The 21,630-nt window shown below is 32.5% G+C and overlaps 2 protein-coding genes across 2 annotated transcripts; both read left to right on the plus strand.

The window, feature by feature from the left end:
* Positions 1-250: 250 nt before the first annotated feature.
* Positions 251-4,088, plus strand: LOC132752224 (serine/threonine-protein kinase/endoribonuclease IRE2-like). Its single transcript, XM_060742532.1, has 2 exons — positions 251-373; positions 1,764-4,088. The coding sequence occupies exon 2, from the start codon at positions 1,812-1,814 to the stop codon at positions 3,312-3,314; it is 1,503 nt and encodes a 500-aa protein (XP_060598515.1). The 5' UTR covers positions 251-373; positions 1,764-1,811; the 3' UTR covers positions 3,315-4,088.
* A 3,365-nt stretch (positions 4,089-7,453) lies between these two features.
* On the plus strand, positions 7,454-21,052 carry LOC132752249 (serine/threonine-protein kinase/endoribonuclease IRE2-like). Its single transcript, XM_060742566.1, has 2 exons — positions 7,454-7,985; positions 19,366-21,052. The coding sequence occupies exon 2, from the start codon at positions 19,413-19,415 to the stop codon at positions 20,049-20,051; it is 639 nt and encodes a 212-aa protein (XP_060598549.1). The 5' UTR covers positions 7,454-7,985; positions 19,366-19,412; the 3' UTR covers positions 20,052-21,052.
* The last annotated feature ends 578 nt before the right edge of the window (positions 21,053-21,630 follow it).

The raw sequence follows: 21,630 nt of genomic DNA on the forward strand, positions 1-21,630 counted from the left end.
AACAACCAAGACCAATTCCTATAATTGATGAACTATGCGCCATACTCATGTAATCAATCCGTATAACTAGATTTTTTTCGTGGGAGTTTGTGAAAATATCCTTTTAAAATACCTAAATCATCCGCTTCGTTGTTCGAGACGACAGCGATACGCGGTTTACAGTTAAAAACAAAAAGTGTCCGATTCAGTACGGTATCTGATCTACTCTACCAATTTCTATAACTTTTTAACCGCCCCTCACACTGTACATTGTGTGTAGTTGAGTTAAATAATTATACCGTAAATTATGATGGATAATGATTTAATGTTTTAATTTTTCAATAGTAAAGTGTTAACACTTTATTTACTTGTTTAAATCTAATATGGAAATAAGGTACAGTACAGTATAAAAATCTACATGAAATTATAGTTAAAATACAATGACCTTTTTCTCATTTTTCAAGATGACCTACATTTTCATTTGTTCTTTTTTAAGAGTATAGGAACATTTGTAGGAAAATGGCTTAATTCGCATATGTGTGATGATCTTTTGTGATCTTTTCACAGTTTAAATATATTCTTATATAAGAAACGTTACATACAGTAGAGTTTTTCTAACTATAAAGTATGGAAATTAATGGAAAACCAATTTTCTAAAAATAGAATTGTAACAAAATCTACTAAGTAGGCCAATAAATATATATTTTTCAAATCTCAACGATCGAGATAGTTTAATCAATGGCAAGCTATATAATTTGAAAATAAATTTTTTATGTTTAAGTGAACAATGACAGTTAGTTGACAATAATTGTGTCGACCTTTCGATGAGGGGCGATAAAAAATTTAGGGAGAGAATGTAACCCTGTTGAGACTAGCCGTACAGAATTTTTTAAATAAATTACCTAAACCATTAATGAATTTTCAAACGTGTGTTATTGAATATCATGAAAACTTTATCAAATCAACTTTTGAGTGTTTGATAATCGGGAGTTATTCTGTTGAAAATATAAAGAGAAATGAATGAACTGAAACGTTATTAAATAATTTCTATGGTCAATATAGATGTTATACATTTGTAATAAAAAGTTAATTTCGAACATTTTGAGAGGGCATTAAAAATTTCATGCTGGTCGTTTGCTCAATAAAAAAGTGTATATAAGGATTAATTGTTTGTCAGTTGCAACGTACCTGTTTTTCACCGGATTGCACAAAGAAAGTTATTAGGTGATTTATTTTACTTTTACTGGTGGAGGAACACCCGGGTGCCCATCCGACAGACTCGCGAGAGTGCACCTGCCTAGCACAAGCATGCAAGCTGGATACCTTCCTCACATATGAAAGAATCCAGTGTTGGAATTTCTACTCAGGTGTCAGATCTTTCATGAAATAAAGCACTGATTAATATAACTTATTAACTAATACATGTATATATATATAGGGGATAAACGCTCTACAGCTCAAGGAATTCTGTCAGTAGAACAGTAGAGATTAATGATTAAGGACCGTTGTCCTCTGCTCGGTCAAATAAGTACACAATATTAAACACCACACAGCAATATCAATATATTGTATAATAGAATGTCCCTGAGAGAAAGTTGCCTGTATGACGACATTCATGCTATTTTGTGCGAATTAAGAGTTGTTTTCCATGTGATTACTTCCCCTTAAAAGTAAAAATCATACACATTGTGTAATGTAACACTAAATTAGTTTCAGTTTTGACCCTTTAAACGTTCTAAAATGTCTTTTATTGCACATGAATGATGTTACAAATCTTTTTACAGGTACTATTCAGAATAACAGGAAGAAATGCTGTCTTGTTAACATTAATCATGCCGATAGCAGAATATTCAGGTTGGTTGTTTGGAGGTTATGTTGGCTTAGCTCTTGTTGCAGTAGCAGTCGTGTTTTATTATAAAAACTGGAACTCTCCTGTACTCGAAAACTCTCGGCACACAAATAGACGAAGTACATACATTCAGACATCAACACCTGTCTCAAATGGCTATGCCCAAACTAACAACAATTTCCGAAATAAAAACAAGATAACTTATAGTAGAAATGATAAAATCCGTTTGACCAATAGTACAGCTTCCATTTACAAAGGAAAATTTGAAGAGAAAGTCGTTGTTGCTGTGAAGAGAGTAAGAATTCGTCGTAATGACACTGAACAAATTAATACAGACCTTGCAAGTCTCGGAGAAAGATTAAGACGTGTTGTTGATATTAATCATGACATCATTACAGAAGGCTCCGTTGCAAACATTGTCAGGTTTTTTTGTTACGAGTTCGAGATTGGCCAAAGTAGGTCATACTTACTTCTGGCATTAGAATTGTGCGACTGTAATCTGGAGGAATACATTCAATCCCGGCACAATTACCCACCAATATCAAACAACGAGATAATCTCTCAGATATTATTTGGATTACAGTACTTACATTCGCGTCAAATAGTCCATCGTGATCTCAAACCAACAAATATTCTCCTAAAACAAAGAGGAAATGGTGAGCTTCTCTTTAAATTATCTGACTTTGGCTTGTCAAAATTAAATACTCAAACAGAAAATGGACTTCCGACAGAAGAATGTCCGCTTAGCGATGAGTACGGAACTGTGGATTGGATACCCCCAGAGATATATGCCTTGCGTAGACCTGGGCTCCCCGATTTGGAGAAAAGTTACTGGCAAAGAAGTGATATTTTTCCACTTGGTCTCATCTTTTACTTCATTGTAACCAATGGTTATTATGTATTCAGGTCTCAGGTAGATATACAAAATGGGAATGCAGATTTTACACATGTTGTTAGTAACAGACCACTTTTAAACTTGCTGAGACACATGTTAGCACCAAGACCAGAGCAAAGACCGTTTACCCAGGCTATAATGAAGCACCCTGCACTTTGGAGCTGTGAAAAAATGCTGGACTTTTTTTATAATGCAAGTAACTTGTTGATGGATCGATTAATATCCCTGGCTTGTACAATAGAAAACAATTCTGCCAATGTTTTATGCGGCGGAAACTGGCGTAGGCATTTAACATCTTTAATTGAAAATTATTTATTTTCCACAGCAGCTATTCACAACCGCCGCAATAGGAATCAGAATCAACCAAACTATGACGAAACATCTGTGAAGTCTTTATTACGGGCTATACGAAACAATGACATTAAAGGTCATTATAATCAGTTGCAGCAAGGTGTTAGAACAGAGTTTGGAAACTATCCGGATGGTTATTTACGATACTGGACCAGCAAGTTCCCCGACCTGTTGATGCATGTTTATTATGAGATGCAAGTTTATAGATCAGATCCATGTATGCTTGCATTTTACGAATAACAGGTCTTTAATTTAAGAAAGATTAAAGGTTGTATTTTATTAATTAGTAGGTGCATGTAGATCTAAGTTGTATATTTAAACCATTGTTGCAACAGCGCTCATGTAATAGAGACATAGAAAAAACAAATGTATAAACATGTGCCGTATTTACTGATAAAATAAAAATATGAAAAACAAAACGTGCAAAGTGTTTTGTAAATATATATACCTAGCTTGTAGAAAAAAACTTGTACAACATTTGGTTAAATCCATTTGAAAACTCTGAGTGTGCAAAAATATGCTCATTGTGGAAAGAAAAAAAACAACAACAAAAACTACACCGTGTACTTTTTATAAATGACAAGACATTGAAAAAAACTTGTGTAGTGTTATTAGATTTTGTATTCTATTAAAGAGTCATAAAGCAGATAAAACTTACAAAAAAACATTGTGCCTTGAAAAAAGTCAGAAATGTGTCTGCGTGTAAGCTGGGACAATTTGCAGTCACATACATCTGTTGCATTATTTGTTATTTTTTGTTTTTATGACTCCACTGTAAATGCGGCTAGTCATTGTATAACATAAACACATTATTTTTTTAAAAATTAAGGTATGAGGCCCCTTATGGGCACTATAAGGAACTATAAAATTGACAACATCGGTCAGTTATATACCTTAAAAGACACAAGAATGCAAAATTTAAACAAGGTTTACCGTATGGTTTACGAGTTATGGATATTTTTCTTAAGTAATAATTTGCTATTAGAAGGACTCTTTTTCAGAAATGAGAAACTCTAAATATTCTATTGTATAATCATTATAAAATTTTTTTTCCTATAAAACATTTTTAAGAAACAAATAATAGCATTCAGCTAACAAATGACCCAGCAAAATTATTGTTTCTACTTTAAATGTTTGAAATATGTATATAAATGTTACCCTACCCCACCCATTTTAAGGAGTTGTTTAATCATTTTTCTACTTGGAGGGCCTTATTCAAAATATCCCTAAAATTTACTCAAATCAGGGGCTATTTTCAAAGTTTGCATAATTTTTCTTAAAAGTATATTGGTTGCGATTGTTAAATATAAAATACTTTAACCGTCTAGTTTTTAGCTCGACTATTCGAAGAATATGAGAGCTATTGTAGTCGCCCCGGAATCGGCGTCGGCGTCAGCGTCCGCGTCGGCGTCTGCGTTGGTTAAAGTTTTTTTGTAAAGTCAAATATCTCAATTATTACTTGAGATATTCAATTGAAACTTACAATACTTATCTATAGTAACAAGGTACATCAGATTGACAAGTTGGATAACTCTGCCTACAATATTGACAGAATTATGCCCCTTTTTAACTTAGAAATTTTGGTTAAAGTTTTTTGTAAAGTCAAATATCTCAATTATTGCTAGAGATATTCAATTGAAACTTACAATACTTATTTATAGTGACAAGGTACATCAGATTGACAAGTTGGATAACTCTGCCTACAATATTGACAGAATTATGCCCCTTTTTAACTTAGAAATTTTGGTTAAAGTTTTTTGTAAAGTCAAATATCTCAATTATTGCTTGAGATATTCAATTGAAACTTACAATACTTATTTATAGTAACAAGGTACATCAGATTGACAAGTTGGATAACTCTGCCTACAATATTGACAGAATTATGCCCCTTTGGAACTGAGAAATTTTGGTTAAAGTTTTTTTGTAAAGTCAAATATCTCAATTATTGCTTGAGATATTCAATATTCAATGTATTCATAGGTAATTAGTATTATTATACTCAATAAAACACCCTTGTGACATTACCTTCCGAATAGTCAAGCCAATACTGTATAATTAGACTCTCTCTAAGGCATATAACATGAATTTATAAAAAAAAAATAGCCCTTTTGTGAACTTAAAAAATTTAACATTATTTAGGCTCCTTTACTATCAAGCACTAAGAATAGTCGAGCGTGCTGTCCTACCGACAGCTCTTGTTATTTATTAGACTTTGAAAATATCAGGTACCATATTTGATAATAAATCTGGCACAATTTAGCCAATAAATACCAATAATAATTTCATTATTAAAATGAAACACTTTTTTCTTCTCAAGAGTGATCTGAGAGACACAAATTATGTTCAAAGAAAAAAAAGAAAAGAAAAAAAAGTTGCCTCTTCTGAGGCTTGAATCTGCGCCCCTCAGTTACAATGCAGTTGACAATAGTTCTAGCCTATTTGAATACCTTTTTAAAGTGGAGGTAGTAGCGTTGATTTCTTTATGAATGATGTTTTATGTTTTGTATTGTATTTTGCACACCTAATAAATTTACTTAAAAGGAATAAACCTACCAGAGATAAAATATTGTCTACTTCTTATTACAGGCAGAAGTATCATGGAAACAAATTTTTCACAACTTGGATATTATGTAAAAATAATAATCTGATAAACTAACTGTGTAAAACATGAATCCAAACTGTAATTGGATAACCAGTCACTTCTCACTTCCCTCGGTACGTGCACGTCGTTGAGACGGCTCAAAGCATCGGCAAATGTTTGAAGATCCAATGCAACGTGTAAGACGACAAGTGTTCTACAGCTCAGCGTTACGTTTAAGGCAGCACAACTTAGTCTGTATGATGTTAGCTGTCGGTGTTCTGAATAAAGCTACGGGGATTGGCCCTATAAAGTAAAGAGAGACGACGAAGGAAGGATGCTAGACTGTGCGAGTCCGTAACACAGAAAGTGAAGGCTTGAAAGGAAGGCCCTTTGCTTGGTACAAACAGCCCTCTCAGGGCAACATTCCCTTCATATTTTTCCAGTTACTATACATTTAGGTTGTCATTGGTCTACCTTCCTTTGGCTAAAAATTCATACATTTGGCTATTACTCCGTGGAAATTGCAAGATGGTAACTTATCACCACTTTGTGTTCCAAAGTTGACCCTTTAATGGCATGAATGGTGAAATGTCCGGGTCTGTACTATTGCGAAAGCAGTTTTTGTGCCTGAACGGAGAGATGGACCGTCATTAAACAAAGAGTAAGATAACAAAAACTTGTATCCTGCAGAACAGCTGCCGATGTCCTGACTAAAACCGTGGGAAGTTGCCCGACAAAGTAGGTAGGGAGGGCGAGGTAAGTGTGCAATGGTGCGTGAGCCCAAACAAACAGTGGCGACTTGAAAGGCAGCTCTTTGATGTCATATTTATAGTAAAGCAGCCCTTCAAAGAGCTACTTCCTTTTAATATTTTCTCAGGTTATTGTATATTACGGTTCTCATTGACAGCCGTACCTTAACCTTCTTTGGATTTAAAATTCATGTATTTGGCTAATTCTCCATTGAAATTGCATGATGGTAAATTATCACCACTTTGTGCATGACTGGTGACATGACTTTCCACTACGAAAGCTGTTTTTTTATCTTAACGGGCAGATGGATCACTGAGTGTCCGTTTGTCCGTCCTGTCCAAAAATTCGTACTATATACTTACATTTTAGTGTATACATGTATTTAATTGTATTTACATTTCAAGTTATCTTCGTCTGTAAGTAGCCGACTTCAGTAATCAGGAATTTGTTTCGTATAACACTCAAATTGTTGAGATATTACTCATAAAATAAATGGAACACAAACATGCAACGTCATGAATATTTAACAGTCTTCATGTTGCCTCATGTAATAATATATAGTTCACCTGATTATACATAGTTCATGATAAAATACTTTTTTAGAATTGAATTAATCTAAGGCTATCGTACACCAGTACCCTCTCCTAAATTTGATGAACTATGCTGATTCTTTTTCATTATATCTGTTTAAAATAGCTACACCTATTTCAATTTTTCAATTGCTTTCATTTGATTTTATAAACCTGCCAATGGCTTACTGATTATACGGTAAATGCACACAATAAATTAAATCTCCGATGTTTCGTAAGATATACGAGTAAGATGTGTTAAAATTTAATATGTGTCTGAAATAATTATACTGAGCGTTAATGCTAAATAGGGTAACCTACGGGTTTATTCTAATTGTCCTGCGTATTGTAAGATCGAAACCGCGAAACTTCTTGTTTTCTTTCTCTTTCATATTTTCAACATTATTGAAGCTATGATTGTTTTTATTTTGTTCGCTTTTGTTTTATATTTTTGCGCCTATTTTGGTAAGACATATATCTTTTTAAATAACATGGTTTAAGAATTAATATTAAAAATTCATTCGGTTAAAAGCAATAAAATGTCGATTCAAATCCGTACAAAACGAGTAAAAACCCAAGTTGTTTCAAGTTGTTTATATCCATGTAGAAAAACATTTGGCTTTGCATTAAAATATACTGCAAAGGGTAATGGTCCAAAAAAATGGCAATAGTAGGCAATCACTCAACCGACTGTTTTATTACATTAAGCGAGTGTGACTCAAAAAATATAGGTTATACACGTGTACTCGATATAAATTCTCTTAAACTGCACGAACATAGTCGAAGTGGGGTTTAGATATTTTAATGAACGCTATAATTGTATTCGTAATTGACAAATCAATAAAATCAGAAAATAACCGTCCCTAATACTTTGTACACGAATATCGGAAGTTTAGATTGACATGACTGTGGTTCAGGTAATAGTTTACGTTAGTTACCAAAGATAATGTTTAGATTTTTAGAAGTTTGGATAAATTTACATAGCGTGATTAAATTAAATATGAAAATAAGGTACAGTATACATTTAGTTGAAAGTTAGTCAACTGAATTGACCTTTTTTAATTTTATAAAAGATGTTGTCAAGATGACCTACATATTCATTGCTTTCTTTTATTGTATACTTTTCCAACATGTTGAAAGAACAATCACTTTATTTGAATATGAGTGGTCTTGTAACAGCTTATAGATATTCTTACACATTCGGTCTTCTTTTATAGTTCGTAACATGTTTTGTTTTTTTGATTGACCCGTTTAAGCCACAGACACTTTTGATGTTGGGTTCCAAACGCCAAATTTACATTTTTGTTTGGATTTAAGGCGTTGAAGCTCCACACCACAAGTGTCTGTGGTTTAAGCAAAAAAAATCCGTTGAGGTCTTTCTTTTGCACCTACCCAGGTCTGGTCTTGTTATGTAAAACACACGGAAAGAGAGACCTGCGAACATATGCATGATGTTAAAGAATAAAATTAATGAAATAACAAATATTAAAGATGGTTTTCTAGGCCACTAAAGTTATGAGTATATGTAGCTTGACATCAAACAAATTGCAACACAAGCTTTCTTTAGTATTTTGCAATCAATATATATGCATGGACCTTGTAGTAAAACCCTAAAAAAATATACCTTCGGAAACTTGACTTTTGGCAGGTAGTTTACGAGTACCTGTCCAGGCATAACAATCGTAATATAATATCGTAATATGTTTAATATGTGGCGACTGTCTTGTCTTTCTCTGTTATAGATTGGTAGTTTTTTAGCCAGCATGTATTGGTGTTCATAAAAATAGAATTTGCAATGAATAATAACAGGTTTGGCCTCTTTTTTATTATTTATTCACTTGTGACACACAAGATTATTACCCCACCCACTCATAATAATAATGCAAAACGTTCAAATTGCATTATCTTAAAAATACCTAATATTTTCAATTGAAAAGAGGTTCAAATAATATTTATCACATAAGCTTATATAAATAAAGAAACATAATCACTTAATCACTTAAGCAAAATGTAACATACGTTACATCAATTACATTGACATTATTCTAGCATTTTTTAACTATTTTTGAATAATTTATAAAAATAAAGAAAACAAACTTAGTTACAACAAACAATGCATCTGGTAATATACTCAATTTCTGAAAGTAACTCGTTATTTAGTCTTTTGCTGTGTCATTTAACATATTTGTACGTTACCAAAGTCTCATCCATCCAAATATTACCCATAAATGTTATGCAAACTATCACTTTTAACATGATTTAGTAGAAATAACTTCATCTATCATTGCCAGGATGGTCCAACTATCTATATTGCACAACACTTAAGTTAGTGAAGAATAAATGCTGAAAATGAGCTGTAGTTATGTCTTTAGTAATGGTTCAAAATTAGAATTTTATATGTTCAAAATGCCAATTTTATGTCATGTATCATTTAGGTTGCTTTAAAAAATATTTCACCTTTGAAATTGAATGCCATCACATCTTGTTTAACCTATTTATGTTTTCTTCCTTATTATATAAAGAGATATTTAAGTGATCTCCACATCTCTATATCTCTCATAATGCTCATTAGTTCGACTACACCAAGTCACATTAAAAAAAAGTTATCCTTTCAATAACTTTCAAAGTATTGCATAGTGGTTAAAAAGCTTTCTTCTGCTGTTTTCGATTGTCTTTTCACTAGATTTATAAGTCGTGTGTTTGCACTTTTCATAAAAAGAACGTCTTGAAATGACTGTTACTGTTACAAAAATGGTGGTAACGTATTTTAGCTGTCAGGAGGCCATTTACGCCTTTGATTCTTCCGAGGACCTTACTTCACGCTTAAAGTGTCTTGTTTTACTTAAACATGAAAGTCGAAGGTTTCAACTTTACTGACAACATTGCCACTAAGTTTATGTTCTTTCTGCAACTTACACAGTTATTGTCTTAAATAAATATACGTTCAACATGTTTTTCTTGTTTCTGAACTTCTAATCATATTATGGTCTCTTGCAGTTTTCTCTTCTCGTCGTAATGATAACAATACTCTCTTCTATCATTTCGGCTTTACATCCAGTCAGCTAAAATGGAATTAAAAAGAGATTACAAAAAAAACATTGTCTGGTCTTAAAAAAATAATACTATTCATCAAATAAATTTTACCCAAAAAGTGGAGTCCTCTTCAGAGCAATGCATAAATTTGGATGCACTATAGAGCAAAACGTATGTTCAACGTCAAATACAGCTTTCATGATCACAGACTCAATCAAACCATGCCTGTAATTTTCAGTAAATTTGCTGTTTTTAAGGCTTCCGAGGGATCACTTATTTTACCAGATATTTATAGATGTGAAGTGCTGTGTGGCAGCCGTAAAATGTTGCCCCATACTTTACTTCAGTATTGTTATATTTTTCTGGTCTTTCGAATCATTGAATCCAGCACTTTAAAGTGTTGAGAATTTAGTACCGCTCAATCCGGTGCTATGGGGCATTAGGGATGTTGCACTTTTTCATTATCCGTCATATACAGACTCAATCAAACCGGCTCTGCAATTTTCATGTAAATTTGCTTTTTAATGCATCTGACGGATCACTTTTTTACCAGATATTTAAATTACATCTGTAACTGTTATTGACGAGAGAAACAGAATTAAATAAAAGGAGGCATTTCCCCTGTGGTCACATGGTTGTAGGTATGACATGGGCTTTCATTTTTGGCTTATCAAAAAAAGCACCCAAACTATTTATCAATCACTTTCTTCATATAAATGAGTTATCTGTTCATTTAGGCCAATACTTTCAATATGATTCACAGACCATATGCTTTAGTTTTCATAAATATAGGACGAAAAGCATAAGGAAAGGAAAACAAACAGATAGACAAACCCTATTAAAGATAGGCAGATGTTAACAGTATCTCAGAATCAAGTTTTACAACTATCAAATTTTATTTTTTGGTAAAGACAAAAAACAGAGAGCCAGACGGACAGAAAGGCAGATAGACATGTTTTTAAACAGAAAGACAGACAGTGTAGATGGACATGCAGATATCTATATTAGCACAGACATATCTGATTCATTACGTTTGTATTGAAACTATCTTATCTCATGTGTTTGTAAAATTGTACAACGAATTTAACACTCAAAATTGTGATCTATTACCACTGGCAAAGCATCAGTTAACTCCGAATATAGCTCCTCATCAATATTTGTAGCACAATTTAGTTAAACCAGAGACACAGATAACATGTTATCTATGTCTCTGGTTAAACCATGGAGCTCAACAACAATTTGAACTGCTTACTGTGACTGTAAAATAAGTTTTCTCCCTTTTCTGGAATCACAATTTTGAAATTACATAAACATTGTAAATTATGTATCTGTTTTTGACTCCCCTGACATCTCATATATCACTAGTATGTAAAAAAGATAATATACTCGTATCACACTCAGTATTACCTTTCGATTCTTATCTTCTAAATGTTATTAAAATGAAAACATAGTAGCTATCATACACAATGACATTTTTATACCAAAAACTAATGATCTGTTAATAAATATCATGCATTTATGATTCTAAAATTAATAACAATTTATTCTAGATTTCGTGCATTGTTTACCCAAACACGCTTCCGTAGTTACATTTTGAAGCTACCCAGGATAAACTTAAATTTGTTTATTTTTATTTTTCCTACTTCATAAACATCTTATTATCAAAAGGAATGTTAATATATATATAATATATAGGCTAATGATTATTTATATATCATGAAAATTGCAAAATCTTTACTGTTTTAAACGACAATCGCTGATATATATACACGCGAAAACCCATTACAATTCATTCATTGTATTTGATATTTGGGCATGTACGAGGCTAAAAGTTGTAAAAACAAGTAAATATAATATAGAAATTTATACATACTTTGCACAACAGCTTCTAAATCCAACTCCAAGAAGTAAGTGTGTAAATTTTAATATATTTAAATAGCGCAGCCTCAAAACTTTTGTTTACCTCGACACGGGTTACAGTATAAAACTCTGTGTATGGTGTACATGCAGAGCCATATAAAAACTCGAAACAAATGCAAAATTTGAATTGCTTTTTTTACTTGTTTGCCATGGTTAGATTTTTTTAGGGTTTTTACCTGTTTTATATGATGTGTATAACAAACTAAAAATGTAAAAAAAGCTTGTGTTGCAATTTGTTTGACGTTAATTTTTATTTTAATCGGACTATTCATAATATTCCTTTCAAGAAAAAAACATGAGTCGAATTGTAAACAAGATAAGTAAAGGATAATTCCACGCTAATACATCAAAATATTTATTATATTGTGTTATTTAGCGTGTTATACAAGTGTTTATTGTAAACAAAGATTATGTAAATATTTTTTTTTACATCTTTACATTTTTATATATGTTAAAGTGCTGTAACTGAACACGATTTTCCAATAACGCCGCTGATTTTTAAAACACAGATAGTAATTTTCCTATTTTATGCATCCTTTTTAATGATACACACTACAAAAGGACGCTATGTTTGAGGTTTTTTCTGCGCTATAAAGAATATTTGAGAAGAAAAATAAACATAATTCATGAAAATCAAGTATAATGTGGATTAAAATTTCTAAGTATCTCTTTAACTTTTGACATTGATTTTTTCTATCAATTAGAGTTAAATATTGAGACCAATAACTCTCTTAGTAAAAGTATTGATGATATTATAAAGGAAATATCAAAGCTCTAAGCCTTGTAACTTCAGACAAGAAGATACTATATGTACATAATGAAAATCAATGACCCCATCCCCCCCCCCAAATTTTGACCTTGGGGCTATACTTTGTAAGTCTTGGTAGAGGTCCATACACAATGTTTCGTGCCAAATATCTACACTTTGTCAATTCAAAGAAGAAGATTTTTTTTTAATTTTACCTCAGGGTTATAAAGTAGGTAGGAGAAGGAAATTAATGTGTTTTTTTTTCAAAATCTCAATAATACGAGTTATGTAAGTATTAAAGAAATAATACTAGATATCTTTAAGCAACCGCGGTAAACTATGATTAATAATTCCAAATTAAAAGGTTATCTCACAACTGTTTATTCAAACACGAATTTGAAAAAAGAGAAAAACCTGAAGTTAGAGATGGAAACTAAATACAAATGTATAAAATCACAATTGCAAAGTTAAGATTATATACAAATGTATTGGTCATTGAAACAGGACGATATAGCAATTCTGACTGACAACAACTATACTGTACTCAATATAATATGAATATGGGTGAAGATCCTTATCATTGTTTAAGTGTTTGTCCTAAATATAGGCAGCTACAAATCACCCCGTATTTTTGTAGATGGCCATCCTACTTTAATGTCAACAGATTTTACAAAATCTATTTACTAATCAGATAGATATTTTCAGAAAAAGACAATCAAATAACTCCCATTTTAGTACTATGATGTCAGATATCTGTAAACAACTAAAAATCTGTTAAATATAAAGTTTGTATGCACCACTACACAAGTGTATATTTGTATGGCTATAAATATGGTTTATACTTAATGTCAATAAAATATTCTGTTCTGTTTATTCTTTTTTGATTTATGAAAAGACGGGTCTTTTGTGTATTTGACACCATGCAATGCAATTATCTCGCTGTGACATAAGGAAAATAACAGTAAATTGATCTCTGTGAACAAAATTTTTAGTGTCTGACCTCGAGTTTTTCTGTTGCGTGATACGCAATTTATAACCAGACATGAAGTCCTACGTTTTTCATTCAAAATATTACAGGGGTGCAATCTCTCCAATTAAGTAAAGATAATTCCTTTACCCAATTCAGTTCAATATTTTAAATGCATAATACATGTAACATATTTATATTCGTAGCAAACAATACATGAAATACAACGGAAATGTATAATATATTATATATTCAATGGTAATAAGAAAATTACAACTGCAATAACCGCACCAGCTTAACTTTATTGCATAATGATTATGTTACGGTCAATGAAATTTTAAGTAATCAACCAATCAAAATCATAATATTTCATATTTTTCTAATATTTATCCAATGTTGCCACATATGAAAAGAAGTCGGCATTTTGTTTCTAAATAACACATACAACTATTTGCTATTTCTTGGAAATGAAAAATGCAAACTGTGTTAACAATTAAGTGATTCAGAATGTAATTTTGAATCGATTCGTCTCTTTAATAATTGAATTTAAGTGAGTTTTATACAATTTAAGGCCTACTGTTTAAAGACGAAAACCAGGTATACCATGACTTGCGTATTTTTTTTTCAACAGTAAAAAAATCTGGAAACAAAGTGATCCATCGGAAGCATTAATCACAACAATATTACATGAAAATAAGTAAGTAAGTCCTTTAAACAAGAGGGCCATGATGGCCCTGAGGTCGCTCACCTGTATATAGGCCCCCGAAGCGGGGCCAGTTTAAACCCCAGGGCTTTTATTTGAACAAACTTGGAATTAAGACACCCATTAGAAGATGTTTCATGATGTTAAGTTTTTGCTATACACATATAAGGAAAAACAATGACCTTCTCCCCCCCCCCCGAGTTAATTTTAACCCAAGGGCTTTTATTTGAACAAACTTGGTAGACACCCATAAGAAGATGTTCATGCTAAACATCTAAGCTCTAGCTCATTGGGTTTTTTAAAAGAAGATTTTTTAAGTTTTACTATACACATATAGTTAAAAACAATGCCACCCCTGGGGCGGGGCCAGTTTTGACACAAGGGCTTTTATTTGAACAAACTTTGTAGACACTTATTAGAAGATGTTTCATGCTTTATATCTAACTCTAGCTACTTGGGTTTTTTCAAAGAAGATTTTTTAACACATATAAGGAAATCAATGACCACCGGGACGGAGCCAATTTTGACACCAGGGCTTTAATTTGAACAAACTTTGTAGACACTCACTAGAAGATGTTTCATGCTTAATATCTAAACTGTAGCTATTTGGGATTTTTGTGCCCCCACGTTAGTGGCGGGCATTTAGATTTACCCTTGTCCGTCCGTCCGTCTGTCCGTCCTTCCGTCCGTCCGTCCGTCCGTTCACTTTTGTGTCGCACGTAACTCAAAAAGTATTTGATCTAGAGTCATGAAACTTTACAGGAATGTTGATCAGCATGTGTTGTTGTGCACCTGGGTATTTTCGTGTGGATATTTTTAGTATATTCAGAGTTATTGCCCTTGACTTAGTAAAATTTTGCAATTTTCAACTTGTGTCGCATGTAACTCAAAAAGTATTTGACCTAGAGTCATGAAACTTTACAGGAATGTTGATCAGCATGTGTTGTTGTGCACCTGGGTATTTTCGTCTGGATGTTTTTAGTATTTTCAGAGTTATTGCAATTTTTGCAATTTTCAACTTGTGTTGCAAGTTACTCAAAAAGGATTAGACATAGTCATTACACCTTATGGGCAGGTTGCTCAGCATATTTAGATTTGCACCTGGGGTTTCGCTTGTGGATTTATCCAGTATTTGTAGAGTAATTTCCCTTGACTTAGTAAAAAGATTGACAGAACAGTGGCGCGGTGGGGGCACCCGTGTCCTATGGACACATTTCTAGTTTCAAAGAAGTTTTTTATTCTTTGCTATACACATATAAGGAAAATCAATGATCCCCGGGGCAGGGCCAATTTTGACCCCAGGGCTTTTATTTGAACAAACCTAGTAGACACCCATTAGAACATGTTTCATTCTAGATATCTTAGCTCTAGCTCTTTGAGTTCTTTAAAAGAAGATTTTTTAAGTTTTTACTATATGCATATAGGTAAAATCAATGACCCCCCCCCCCCCCCTGTTGCAGGGCCAATTTAACCCCAGGGCTTTTATTTGAACAAACTTGGTAGGCACTCACTAGAAGATGTTTCATGCTAAATATCTTAGCTCTAGTTCTTTGGGTTCTTTAAAAGAAGATTTTTTAAGTTTTTACTATATGCATATAGGGAAAATCAATGACCCCCTGGGGCGGGGCCAATTTTGACCCCAGGGCTTTTATTTGAACAAAATTGGTAGACACTCATTAGAAAATGTTTCATGCCAAATATCTAAGCTCTAGCTCTTTTGGTTCTTTAAAAGAATTTTTTTTAAGTTTTTACTATATGCATATAGGGAAAATCAATGACCCCCTGGGGCTGGGCCAATTTTGACCCCAGGGCTTTTATTTGAACAAACTTGGTAGACACTCATTAGAAGATGTTTCATGCCAAATATCTAAGCTCTAGCTCTTGGGGTTCTTTAAAAGAAGATGTTTAAAGTTTTTTCTTTCGGTTGCCATGACAACCAGAGTTCTGCATGGAATTAAATTCTTTGAACATTTTTAAAGGTGACCACCAAAGGAACATTCCTGTGAAGTTTGGATGAAATTGGCTTAGTGGTTTATGAGGAGATGTCATTTGAAGCAAAAGTTTACGGACGGACGGACGGACGGACGAAAAGCGATCACAAAAGCTCACCCTGTCACTTTGTGACAGGTGAGCTAAAAAACATCTGGTTTACCGATCAGTTAGCTATAGATTTATAAGAAATACTTACTAGTATGTGAGAGTAAAGCGATATTTTTTATTTTGGATATAAAAATGTAAGTAATGTTCAATTACCTTTTCCATTAATTTATTCACTTCATTTGTTTAACAAATCGTTTTTCTCTGTTATGCACAAGGGTTAAGGACGTCGAAGTTTGAGTTAATAGTTGACACAAATGGATCACCATCAGCTAATTATTTTATTAAGTTCATAACTTAAACGTAAATGTAAATGCAAATGCGAGAAATGCAGCAAAATATCGTTATTATGAACTATCAATATTTAACAAAGGGATATATGTACGTCCCTTTCGGTTTGAGGTCGCAGCTGCATAACAGACAGCAACACTTACATCTGCCGGACTAAGTAAGGGTTATGCTAAGGCACGTGTCGATAATTTTACGCTTACATTATGAAAAATAAATTACTAGTAATTTAAGTTTGTTCCCTATATGATCAATTTGTCAAATATAAAAAACTGGCACGCAACTGATCTTTAATGCCTAAATAACTGTTTAGATTATAACTTTGAAAATAACGAGTTTAAATAAATCTAAAGAGTGTCCTTGATTTTTATTAAAAACATAAGAAAAAATGGTAATTGAATATAATCAAACATTATCTCGTTTACAATTTTTATCCGTTTTTTTTCATGAAGGAAGATAAGGAAAATCATATACAATTTTTTGTTTAATTTCATTTTCTTTTATTTCATTCTTTTACTGTAATACACACATCGTATGTTGTTTGTGACAGATCTATATTTTACGGATAATACCTGATAAACCAATAAAAAATCCGTTTTGAGATCTTTCCTGTACACGTGCACGCGTCTGGTCTTGAAAGAACGGCATCATTTCTTTTGTTTATTTAACAGGTCTACCTGTTACGAACAATAAAAGAGGTGTGTTATTTGAGTTAATCCGTCAATCAAACCGATTCTGCAATATTCATGTTATTTTGTTGTGATTTATGCTTTCGAAAGTTCACTTGTTTTCCAGATATTAATGCACCAAACAGCAGGTTTGAAGTGCCGTGTGGCAGCTGTACAAAGTTGCACCGTATTTCATTTCAGTTTTGTTATATATTCTCGGTCCTTCGGGATCATTGATTGAAGCACTTTTAAGTTTTGAAAATCGAGTACAACCCAAGCCGGTGCTAGGGGACTTGAGGGATGTTACACTTTTTCATTATCTCTCATATACAGACTCATTCAAACCGAGTCTGCAATTTTCATGTCATTTTGTTGTGATTTATGCTTTCACGGGATCACTCGTTTTCCAGATATTTTGTGAGGGGCGATTAAGGTAGTACACCCCTAATGCACTATCTCCACTTTGAAGAGTATTCAAATAGGCTAGAATCACTGTAAAGTGTATTGAAACTGAGGGGCGTGGGTTCAAACCCCAGAAGGGACAATTTTTGTCTTTCTTTTTTACGTTCTTTATTAATCTCTCAGATCCCTAATGGAAGAAAAAAGTGTTTCATTTTAATTACATAATATTGTTGGTATTTATTTACTAAATAATGCAAAATTTAATAGCAAATATGATACCAGATATTTTCAGAGTTTAATAGAATAAAAACTACAAGGCAAAAATATTTTATATTTTGCAAGACCGACCAATATACATTAAAGAAAATTTAGGCAAACTTTGGAAACAGCCCTTCATTGTGGGAAATTTAAGGGATATTTTAAATAAGGCTTTTTACATAGGGAAATGGTCAAATAAGTGTTAAAAGTGTGTGTGGTAGGGTTACATTTTTATACATATTAAAAACATTTCGTTTAAAAACAATCATTTTGCTAGTTTAATTTGTTACCTAAATGTCATTATTTGTTTCTTAACAATGAGCAATAGAAAAACATTTTTCATAATGATGATATTATAGATTATTTAGAGTTTCCTCATTTCTGAAAAAGCCCTTCTAATGGCAAAGTTTTAGTTATGAAAAATATCCATAACTCATAAACCACAAGGTAAATTTTGTTTAAATTTTGCATACAGGTGACATTTAAGGTATATAACTGTCCTATTTGTCAATTTTACAGTTTCTTATAATGCCCATTAGGGGTTTTCTACCCTAAATATTATTGGAGCATGTCAAGTATATGCTCATGACTTGCATTGTATTTGAAATATTATAAAAACTTGCGAGTAATTTTATGGGACATAATGGCCGAGTAGTTGTGATCTCTAAATGTGCGTGAGGTAGGTGTTTCTATCAGAGCCATATGGCGATTTTCGGGGTTAATTTTGATGGTGAGATACCTCAGGTGCCAAAGAGAGGACACCTGACTAGCAACACCCATATTCTATTAGCAAGCTTGATACGTTCCTTACAGGAATGAATTCAGAGTAAATGTATCTACCAGGGCCCATTCCACCTCATGCTTGTATGGGATAAAAAGCTTTCTCCAGCTCAAGGAATTCTGTCAGCAGAACTGTACAGATTAATGATATTGTGTCCTGTGCTCGGTCAATTCATACAAAATATGAAGCATCACAAAGCAATATATAATAAACGTGTTTCAAAGAAATTTGTCTATACTATGTATGCAAAGGAAAGTTGTTTTTCACGTGATTACCTCTTTTAGTCCCGGAAACTATTTGTTAGTTTTCTCCTTTAGTCGAAATTACGCTTTGACTTTTGAATCTTTTTTAGCAGCGTGAAGAGAAAAAGTTTAAATTCTAGACAGGCATACAATAGAATAAAAAATACTTACCAGTGTTATAGTACAACTTGTGAAATGCAACTCTAAATAAGCTAGTATTGACCTTTAAAAGTTTCAAAAAGTCTTTTAACTGAACATGAATAATGTTACACTTCTTTTTTTAGGTACCATCAGGCACATTTGAAGAAATGCTGTCTTGTTAACATAAATCATGCCGATATCAGGATATTCAGGTTGGCTGTTTGCAGGTCTTGCAGGTCTTGCTGGGTTAGCTTTAGCAGCATTTTATAGAAACCGAGAACCCCCACTCGAAGACCAAGAAGATGAAAGTATGCAAGAATATGAGAGTGTGCAAGTTCCACCATGGAGCAGTAGAAAAAAACTGGACTTCTTTTGTAATGCAAGTGACGTGTTGATTCAATTACCGATATACGAGGCTAATCAAATAGAAAGAAATTCTTATAATGTTTTAGTAAGAGGAAATTGGCGTTTGCACTTAACACCTGGAATTAAAAACTATTTATTTCCAACAACAGCTGTTATAAACAACCGCCGCATAAGCAATCAGACCCAACCAGATTATGACGAAAACTATTTATTTCCGATAACAAGGGAGCCAGGTTATAACGCAACATCTGTGATGTCTTTATTACAGGCCATACGAAACAATGGCATTAGAGAGGATTATGACCAGTTGCCGCCAGATATTAAAACAGAGTTTGGAAACTATCCGGCTGGTTATTTACGATACTGGACTAGCAAGTTCCCTGACCTTTTGATGCATGTTTATAATGTGATGATAGTTCATAGAGCAGATCCAAGGATGCGTAGATTTTACAGGGAGATGTAGTTTTACATGCTTTTAAACCAATGTTGTAACAGCGCTCATGTAACAGAAATATAGAAAGATACATATGTATAAACTTGTGAGGAGTTTGTTAACATACAAAACAAAATGTGCAAAATATCAACAGACTTATTGTGTAAGAAATATGTTATATGTATGTTTGCCTCTGAATGTAATATGTTTACTTCTAATCATTCTAATGCATATTTTTGTAAATACTTTTCAAATTTAATATTGTCAAAAAATGCTTTTTTAATATTATTGTTTTAGAAAAACATGAGCTCTAGTAAACCAGCCCGGTTCTTTTTTCATGTGCCTTGCAATTACTTTATATATGATAAATATGCTTCCCAACTTTAAATAAATCATTTTTAAGAATAATAATAATGAAGAAATATTACTTCATCTTGTTTTGTCAGTTGGTATATATTTATTGTTATCAAATTTGGTTTATTTCAGTTTTAAATATCTAAATTAAATGTTTTAGTATAACTATTGAATCCTTTAAAGATAATTTCAAATACATATACACTACATGTATGATTTCTTTATGAATGATGTTTTATGTCTGTATAGTATTTGACACATATGGTAGATTGGCTGAAAAGGAATAAACCTACCAGAGATCAAATATTGTCTACTTATTGTTACAGGCACAAGTATCATAAAAACAAATTTTACACAACTTGGATATTACCAAAATAATAATTTGATATCCTAACAGTGTAAAACATAAATCCAAACTGTTGTCCAAGTGTGGAGCAGAAATGAAGTGGTTACAGTGTCTTTCGCTGTTATAAAGGGTTGTGGATCTTAACCCTAATTTGGACACCACCATGTTTAATCGTATGAAGCCAGAACTGATTTAAATCCATCAGTCTTCAAAGTGATAAAGATACAAAAACAATCAAGTATTCACATGATTTAAACATAAAAGACATGATTTTTATTATAAAACACATAATTTATACATAAAATGAATGATTTACACATAAAACACTAGATTTATACGTAAACACATGATTCATACATGAAACACATGATTTATACATAAAACACATAATTTATGCATAAAAACACATGATTTATACATAAAACACATGCTTTATACATAAAAGCGTGGGAGTCTTTACAGTGTTTTTTTCAATAATATTTATCACCATTCTGGGTAAATTATATAAACCCTAAAAACCATTGAGTTTTCCCAGCTTTTAATTTGAACAGTCCATTCAAAATTTAAGGGACTTCAACATCAAAATACAAAAATTGAAAAAACAACAGTATAGAGCCTGATACATGTGATAGGACTGCACAGATGTTTAGGCTAGCCTGGCTCTATACTGGTGGCAAAGGTTAATTACTTTTGGTTCCAGCAGGTTACGTAATATCAAATATAAATGCCAAATTATTATTCAGCATGTAGCATGCAAGAGCAATATTCTTCTGATAGTCTGATTAAATAATAATAATAGCCTCTACAGTATACATGTATATTGTTTACCTCCAAGTTAAATACGCAGCTAAAAACACTCTTTTTCAGAACTTAATGACGCACAACACTCATTTTCATGATTTAAATAAT

This window comes from Ruditapes philippinarum, unplaced genomic scaffold (assembly GCF_026571515.1).
Source record: "Ruditapes philippinarum isolate M1 unplaced genomic scaffold, ASM2657151v2 ctg629_1_1_1_1, whole genome shotgun sequence".
In the NCBI taxonomy this organism is placed as follows: domain Eukaryota; kingdom Metazoa; phylum Mollusca; class Bivalvia; order Venerida; family Veneridae; genus Ruditapes; species Ruditapes philippinarum.

What these genes read in the sequence shown, in the direction of transcription:
- LOC132752224 (XM_060742532.1), top strand. Translation starts at nt 1,812, where the DNA reads ATGCCGATAGCAGAATATTCAGGTTGGTTGTTTGGAGGTTATGTTGGC.
- LOC132752249 (XM_060742566.1), top strand. Translation starts at nt 19,413, where the DNA reads ATGCCGATATCAGGATATTCAGGTTGGCTGTTTGCAGGTCTTGCAGGT.